At 35.5% G+C, this 8,984-nt stretch overlaps 1 protein-coding gene across 1 annotated transcript in view; it reads left to right on the forward strand.

Moving 5' to 3' along the window:
* The window catches only part of dlg4a (discs, large homolog 4a (Drosophila)), a 142,123-nt gene that overhangs the window by 119,476 nt on the left and 13,663 nt on the right, over positions 1 to 8,984 (forward strand). Inside the window, exons 8-13 of the mRNA XM_016552293.1 lie at positions 654 to 790; positions 3,802 to 3,869; positions 3,953 to 4,109; positions 5,436 to 5,538; positions 6,467 to 6,581; positions 7,271 to 7,447. Coding sequence (XP_016407779.1) covers positions 654 to 790; positions 3,802 to 3,869; positions 3,953 to 4,109; positions 5,436 to 5,538; positions 6,467 to 6,581; positions 7,271 to 7,447 — 757 coding nt within the window. The remainder of the gene's footprint in view (positions 1 to 653; positions 791 to 3,801; positions 3,870 to 3,952; positions 4,110 to 5,435; positions 5,539 to 6,466; positions 6,582 to 7,270; positions 7,448 to 8,984) is intronic.

Consider the following 8,984-nt stretch of genomic DNA (forward strand, 5'->3'; position numbering starts at 1 on the left):
ACAAAATAATAGCTTTTAATCTTTTACATCTGCCTTAAGTTCATCTGTCCCAATACTTATGCTCACATCAGATAGTGGGATGAACACTAAAAGTGCTGTCCTTTTTATTTGGTAAAACATGTGTTGAAACAGCTAATAATAAAATGTGACATTCTGTAGTTTTGTCTCATATTCATCTTTTAATTTTGTCGTTACTGTTCCAATACTTATGGATACATACATATTGTATGGATACAATACATACTTATATATATGTATGTGTATATATATATATCTCTTTTAAAGGAACAGTTCACCCAAAAATTCATTATTCATCATTATATACTTACCCTCAATTTGTTCCAAACCTGTACAAAATACAACTTTTTATTTTTTCCCCATACTATGGACGTCAATGGCTGCTTCGAACTGTTTGGTTACCAACATTCTTCAAAATATGTTATAGAAGTAAGAAACTCACACAGGTTCAGAACAACTTGAGGATGAGTAAATGACAGAACTTTCATTTTAGGGTGAACTATCTATCCCTTTAAGTGGTTTTGCAACTGTCATAAAACATCCAAATTGTTACTTAGTGCATCTTTTTTCAAATAACAGAGAACTGAAAGTTCTGTACATAAAGAGAAATGTCACTTGTGCCTTTACTGTCCCAGGGCTAGGCTTTAGTATAGCGGGTGGTGTGGGGAACCAGCACATCCCTGGAGACAACAGCATTTATGTCACAAAGATCATCGAGGGAGGAGCAGCTCATAAGGACGGGCGACTACAGATCGGCGATAAGATACTGGCGGTAAGACGATACATCACTAATGAGGACTGACACGTGGAAAGATAGTCTGTATTAGACTGAAGCAACAACATAGCTGTAGCTTTGCTGTTGTGTGGTACTGGCTCTTCAATGCTGCCACCTGCAGCTCACAGGAGGAACTACAGGCAGGTTGTGGATGTTAGAATGCAGTAGAAAAAGCAATCAGTTTATCTATCTGTAGTGTTTACTTTGATGTACATAAATCCCAAACTTTCTTCTATTTAGTTTGGTGCCACTAGTGATACAGAAATGTAAACAACTTTGATATCCACAGTTCCTACATTTCTGCTTTTAACTTAGTATGCCTTTTGAAAAAGATGTACTTAACTAAAAATAGTATAATACATTTACATTTAGTCATTTAGCAGACGCTTTTATCCAAATCAACTTACAAATGAGGACAATGGAAGCAATAAAAATCAACAAAAGAGCAATGATATGCAGGTGCTATAACAAGTCTCTGTTAGCCTAACGTAGTACACATAGCAAGTTTTATTTTTTCAATTATATAATAAATAAAAAGAAAACCGATAGAATGGAAAAAGAGCAAGCTAGTGTTAGAGGCCCTTTTTTTGCTTTTTGTTAATTTTATAATAAATAAAAAGAAAACAAATAGTAGATAGAATACAAAAATACTTTTTTTTTTTTTAGTAAATGAATAAAGTGCAATTAATTTTAAATGTAGTTTCAATTGTATTAATTTTGTGTTAATTTGATCATTTTTAGTATTTTTTTTTTTTTAAATATCTCTCTCTATATATCGTACTGATTTTTCAATCAGTCTTAGTTTTCATTTTAGTACATCAAGTTAAACTAAATTCAAATGAAAAATGTTGCTTTGGTAACTAGATTTTTGTAATTATTATTATTTAATTTTATATCAGTTCATGTTTCTTTTATTTCAAGTAACACATTTTTTGAATGGTTATAGTTTTAACTATAATAACCCTGCCTTCGATAAATTAAATACATATTAATCATCAGCAGCAGTAGAAGTTAAAGATTGAATTTTAGAATCAGGTCACACCTATGATGCAAACAGCAGATTGCCAGATTGTTTTGAGGGCTTGTTTGAAATCTTATTGATTTAATACGTGACATTTATTCACTAAACAAAAATGATTGAGTGACGTCATTGACACTTCCTGTTTGGTTTCTCCAGTTACATACAACCACAAAGCCCTAGCACTAACATTTTTAATAATATTTTTAAGCACATGGCTGCAGAGTCCCTTTTAGACCAAATAACATACCCAAAAGCTGTTATGTTAAATAATAATTATTATTGTTTATGTTATATTTATTATTAGCTATTCAAATAAGCCTAGTTATTCAAATGAAGTGCTACACCAGTAGGTGGTGACCAGTTCATTATATTACTCAGTTAAAATATTAATTCAGAGGCATATGGCAAATTCATTAACCAAAAGTAAGTCGATAAGTAAATCCTTCAAGATGAGATCAAGTTCTGCCTGAACATATTTGAGTCTGTCTAAATTTTTCCCGCCAACATTTTGTCCACAAATGACAATCAAGCAGGGCCTGACTTTTACAAAATTATAGAACAAGGAAAATAAAAATGCGAATAAAAAAATGAGTTATCCGTTTCAGTAACTTTCATAAATAATGTTTGGAAAATTATTTTGCTAGTGTGTTTCCACATGTGCACCTAAAAACTGCATTTCCTATATGCTCTTTACAATTCATCATTTTACATGTGTGTGGTCAACCAATATTGCTTCAAACTACCAATAAAAGTGTAGTGTTAGGTCTTTTTAATGCATTGCTACCTTATTTAAATCAATTCTGCAGATTTTCTTCATAATTAGAGCAGAAAATGTTTACTGTGTCTAATTTCGTTCCTTGCCGCTGTGCCTCTGGCTTCCTTACAGAGGGAGTGAAGGACTAAAGAATTATGGAATAACTTTCTATCTAGAAACTCCCTGATAAAAAAATGTGAGCAATATAACCAGAAGCTTATACCACAAAATGAATCATTTTCTATCACAATAATGATATATTTCAAAATTTAGTAATACAATCTGAAATTAGTTGTGTCATTACACTGAGACTTTATTTCTCGCAACTGCAAATTTACATCTCACAATTGTGGCATTTTTTCTCAGGATTGTTGTCATGGTTATTGTTTTTTTTTGTTGTGTTTCCTGTGATGTCCTGAGTTTCCTTGTGGATTTATTATTAAAGGATGTTGTTGATTCTGCTTTGTCGTCGTGCGCTTATTATTGAGCACTGTGCGTAACAATTGCGAGATGTAAAATTTGCTTTTCTGAGAAAAAAAGTCAGAATTTTGAGATAAAATGTCACAATTAGGTTTTATTTTATTTTGACATATTTTCATGTCTTCGAGCCATAAAACTGCTAATTGGAAATTATAAGGCATTATAGAAATAACAATCCGATTTTCAGTAAAGCTGTTTTGAAACAGTGTGAAAAGCTCTATACTTAATTTAATAAAAGAGCATGCTTTAGCTAAAACAGCTATCTAAATCAACAATAGTTTAAAAAAAATTATAAATTAATAAATGTTAGCTTGCAAGCATAAATGTGACCCTGGACCACAAAACCAGTCTTAAGTCGCTGGGGTATATTTGTAGCAATAGCCAAAAATACATTGTATGGGTCAAGATTATTGATTTTTCTTTTATGCCAAAAATCAATAGGATATTAATTAAAGATAATGTTCCATGAAGATATTTTGTAAATTTCCTACTGTAAATATATCAAAACTTAATTTTTGATTAGTAATATGCATTGCTAAGAACTTCATTTGGACAACTTTAAAGGTGATTTTCTCAATATTTTGATTTTTTTGCACCCTCAGATTCCAGATTTTCAAATAGTTGTATCTCGGCCAAATATTGTCCTATCCTAACAAACCATATATCAATGAAAAGCTTATTTGTTCTGCTTTCAGATGATGTATAAATCTCAATTTCAAAAAATTGATCCCTATGACTGGTTTTGTGGTCCAGGGTTACAAATGTGCATCTAATCACTCACCATATCTCACTGACAGCACTGTGCCGCCGTTTCAGGTTCAGTGAAACGATTATTATCATCCTGGAATTCTTTTGTAATTTATCTTCACCTTCTGTTATTTCTTCACTCTATCTTGTGTCACAGGGACCCGAGGCGTGTTGTGATCCACAGAGGATCGACGGGTTTGGGGTTTAATATAGTTGGAGGGGAGGATGGTGAGGGAATATTCATCTCTTTCATCCTGGCAGGAGGCCCTGCGGACCTGAGCGGAGAACTGCGCAAAGGAGATCAGATCTTAAGTGTGAGAACATGCAAACACATACACATGTACTCATGTATGAAAAGCATAATTGCAGTTTGAAATGAAAGGCTCTGTTTTCACATGTGCTTTTGCATTGTTATATTATTATACAGTATATAACAATGTATATACAGTATATGGAATAGTTATTTTTATACTCCCATATTGTGCATTTTTACAATATTGCTGAGCATGTTAATTGTCATAATATTATTATGTATTTTAAAGGGATAGTTCACCCAAAAATTAAAATTCTGTCATCATTTACTTAATCATTTACTTGTCATCATTTACTTTACAGTTATTCCAAACCTTTCTTTCTTCCGTTAACCAGATCCATTATTTGAAAAAACTGCACTGAGTAACAATTTGGATTTGGATTTTTTTGCACTTAAAGGGATAGATAGTTCACCCAAAAATCAAGTTCTGTCATCATTTATTCATCCTCAAGTTGTTCCGAACCTGTGTGATATTCTTTCTTCTGTAAGATATTTTGAAGAATGTGGGTAACCAAAAAGTGCACAGTAGCTATCGACTTCCATAGTATGGAAAAAAATACCATGGAACTCAACCATTACCTGCCACCTGTTTAGTTACCAACATTCTTTAAAATATCTTATTTTGTGTTCAACAGAAGAAAGAAAGTCATACAATTTTGGAAAAACTTCATGTTGAATAAATGACAGAATCTTCATTTTTGGGTAAACTGTCCCTTTAAGAGCTGTTTGGATTAGTTCATGCCAGCATATAGGGATCTAAAAAATGCAATTAAGAATAGAAAATAAATAATGCAATGCAGCAGTTCTGATAATGGTGTAGTGGGGCTGCTGTTTTCTTGTTGAAATGCAGTTTGGCAGTAATGTTACAGTAATATGTTAAAGGCTTAGTTCACCCAAAAATGAAAATTAGCACATAAATGACTCACCCTCAAGTCATCCTAGGTGTATATGACTTTCTTATTTCAGACGAATCCAGTCGGAGTTATATTAAAAATTGTCTTTGATCTTTCAAGCTGTTTAATGCCACTCAGCGTGTGTTGCATGCATCAGTCCAAAAGAAGTTAAATAAAAAGCGTCCATCCATTAAAAAAAAATCGGAGCCTTTTGGACTGATGCACTGCAACACCCGCTGACAGCTTGAAAGATCAAAGACAATTTTTTATATAACTCCGACTGGATTCGTCTGAAAGAAGAAAGTCATATACACCTAGGATGACTTGAGGATGAGTAATTTATGGGCTAATTTTCATTTTTGGGTGAACTAACCCTTTAAGGCTGTAGTGATGTGTGAGATATGTGATTGCAATGATATGCATGTGTTTCTCAGGTGAATGGCGTGGATCTGCGGGCAGCTACACATGAACAAGCAGCAGCTGCCTTGAAGAATGCAGGACAGACTGTAACCATCATCGCTCAGTACAGACCAGAAGGTCAGGACACACACACACACACACACACACACACCTGACTGAACTGTCTTGCACACTGGATCTAAAGCTGACACTTGCCAAATGCAGGTAAAATGCACAGTGCAAAATTAATCTTTTAGGAACTGCAAAATAATGTACTAGTGCTATATTTCTTTAAAATAAATATAACTTTTTTTGATATTTTGTTATATAGTGCAAATTAGGGGTGTAACGATACACAAACATGATGGTGACACCCCTAGTGCAAATACATTTATACATTTTTAATTCTGGCGTAAGCGTTTAAAAACATTTTGAAGCCTCTGTATACATTACCGTTCAAACATTTGTGAGGTTTATTTTTTATTATTTTATTCAATCAGAATCAGAATCAGAATCAGAAAGAGCTTTATTGCCAAGTTAGTGATTTTCTGAGCCAATCAATCTATTAATCAAAAAATCCTGAAATTCTAAAATCCGAAAATTATCACCAGAAATATGAAGTAGCACAACTGTTTTCAACATTTTCAATATTAATGATAAATGTTTCTTGAGCAGTAAATGAGCATATTAGAATGATTTCTGAGGGATCATGTGACACTGAAGACTGGAGTAATGATGCTGAAAATGTAGGTTTGATCACAGGAATAAATTACATTTTACAATATATTCAGATAGAAAACAGTTATTTTAAATGATAAAAATATTTCATAATATTACTGTTTTTTATTTTATTTTTGATCAAATAAATGCAGCTTTGGTGAGCAGAAGAGACTTTTTTCAAAAACATTTGAAAATCTTACTGACCCCAAACTTCTGAATTCTGGTGAACATTAGACTCTCACACACATCACATCAGTGTCCAAACTGACACAAATGGTTGATTTCTCATGAATGTAGCTCTTATGTGCTGTGCAGTGTTGGATAACAGTTGTGTTTGTTTGTTCAGAGTACAGTCGATTTGAAGCTAAAATTCACGACCTCAGAGAGCAGCTGATGAACAGCAGTATGGGCTCTGGAACAGCTACATTACGAAGTAACTCTAAACGAGGCTTTTATATCAGGTAAACATACGACATACACTACAACTACAAAAAAGACAATAATTCGACATTTCAAAGTACACTTTTTAAAGTGCACATAAGTGTGTTAATAAACATTCATGAACGTGAACTCTCACTTAAGTGGTCTTTGATTTCATTAATATTATTTGCAGTTACAGTTTCTTCAGTCTTTAAATATACTTATAATAAATACACTGCAAGTGCACATTCAATACAGTTAAGCACACTTCTTTTTCGCAAGGGTGGATTTCCTAGATAACCTACTACATTTGTCAAAATGGTTATAAGCAGAGCACATTGCCTATACTGCATCCCATAATCCACTGCACTCAACTTGACCTTCCGTCTCCAGTGTGACAAATGAACTGGATGCTATATATTTTTACATCTCTTTCTCAATATTTATGTTTGAGTTACAACATAAAGGGATCATACTGCATACTGTTTAACATAGTCCACACTGCACAGTTTGCAGAAAGCAGAAGGCTTGTTCCATTCTGAACAGAGCCAATGATTTAAAAAAAATGAAAAAAGGCCAAAAATAAAGGGTCTGTATTGCTCAATTTCAACCCAATTCCATGCTTTTCCTTTGATGTTTCTCCTTTTTAACCCCCCACCCCCCTCCCTCTGTCCTCCTTTATCCTCTCTTTTCCCCATGACTTATGTTCTCTCTCTCTGTCGTTTGGCAGGGCTCTGTTTGACTATGATAAGACAGCAGACTGTGGTTTCCTGAGTCAGGCCGTGGGCTTTAAGTTTGGAGATGTGCTGCATGTTTTGGACTGTGGAGATGAGGAGTGGTGGCAGGCCTGCAGAGTCAGCCCACAGGGGGATGAGGAGGAGGTCGGCTTCATCCCCAGCAAGAGGAGGTGTGTGTGTGTGTGTGTGTGTGTGTGTCGCTGCTTTCTCTTGTGTTATCTGCTCTGTTGTCCTTGAACAAAATAATATTCAAGCAGCTTAAAGAGGCTTTTTAGCTTTTAACTCTCTCTTTCATTCTAACCCACTGTTACAAGGACGTGCTCTAGAGACGTTTATCCCCACAAACATTTCTCTCCAGTCATTTTAAAAGAAAGTTCTGGGATAAATACTTCATTTAAGCTCTGGTGACAGCCTATGAAATGTTAAAAAATCTTTCTGACTCCCTCAAAACGGAAATTACACTACCATTCAAACGTTTGCGGTCAGTAAGATTTTTCAGTGTTTTTGAATGAAGTCTATTATGTTCACCAAGGATGCATTTATTTAATAAAAAAACAGTAATATTCTGAAATATTATTACAATTTAAAATAAATGTTTTCTATTTTAATATATTTAAAAGTGTAATTTATTTTTCAGTATTATAATTTACAGTACATTTCACATTCACGGTACATTTTCAAAAAAATGCAAAAACAATATGATTTCTCAAAACAACTATTGTTTTTTTTTCCGTTTCTATATTTTAGCATTGTATCTCATCTGTTAGTTGCCAAGCTTAATCTGTAAACATCATTTTGATATTACAAAGAAAACGTCTCAGGTTACGTATGTAACCATGGTTCCTCGAGGGAACGAGACGCTGCGTCGGAGAATGCTTTGGGAACGCCTTCTGTGACCACGCTCTGAATCACATGTGAAATCAGTCCAATAGCTGGGAGACTGATTTCACATGGCCAGGAAGCTATAAAAGCACGTACGGCGGAGCCGGCGTCAGCTTCAGGAATGAAGCAAGTGCCGGCAGGGATGCCGGAAGTATGGCACCGAGACGCAGCGTCTCTTTCCCTCGAGGAACCATGGTTACATACGTAACCTGAGACGTTCCTCTTCAGGAACTCGAGCTGCGTCGGAGAACGCTTTGGGAATGAGAATGCCCACGCCGCCAGACTTGCAAATCCCTGCCTAGAGTGGAAGAACACAATTAAGACGAGAGAAAGGGGAGCCAGGAGTGGCTAAAGTAGGCGGGGCCTGCCGTCCCGAAGGCCAACTTCTGGAGGAGTGAGCCTTGACCCCCAAAGGAGAGGGGAGATCAGAGGACTCGAGGCTATGGAATAGCATCCTGATCCACCTTTTAGCATAAGCTTCTCTGGCCTCGGCCTCGGCCTCAGCGCACCGCGGAGGAAACGTGTAAGAAGAGGGTGTCTTCCCACTGAATGGCCACCAAGAGGGGCGTGGTAGGCCGCAATGGCCGCCACGAAGACCTCTAGGGTGGAGTGGGTCAACCCTGCGGATAAACAGGCCTGCAGGAACTCCAGAACTGTACCAAACGGGTTTTATTCCTCAGAATTAAATGCAGTCAAACAACCATAGGAGTAAATACAATCTGGTGAGAAAGATTCACATCAAAAACCGAATGATGTAATTTGCCTCGGCAGCGTGCGAGCCACTCAGTCACACAAACAACATCAATCTCCTCAGAGAAAGATGGC

This window comes from Sinocyclocheilus rhinocerous, unplaced genomic scaffold (genome assembly GCF_001515625.1).
Source record: "Sinocyclocheilus rhinocerous isolate Xijiao unplaced genomic scaffold, SAMN03320098_v1.1 scaffold285, whole genome shotgun sequence".
NCBI classification, from domain to species: Eukaryota; Metazoa; Chordata; class Actinopteri; order Cypriniformes; family Cyprinidae; genus Sinocyclocheilus; species Sinocyclocheilus rhinocerous.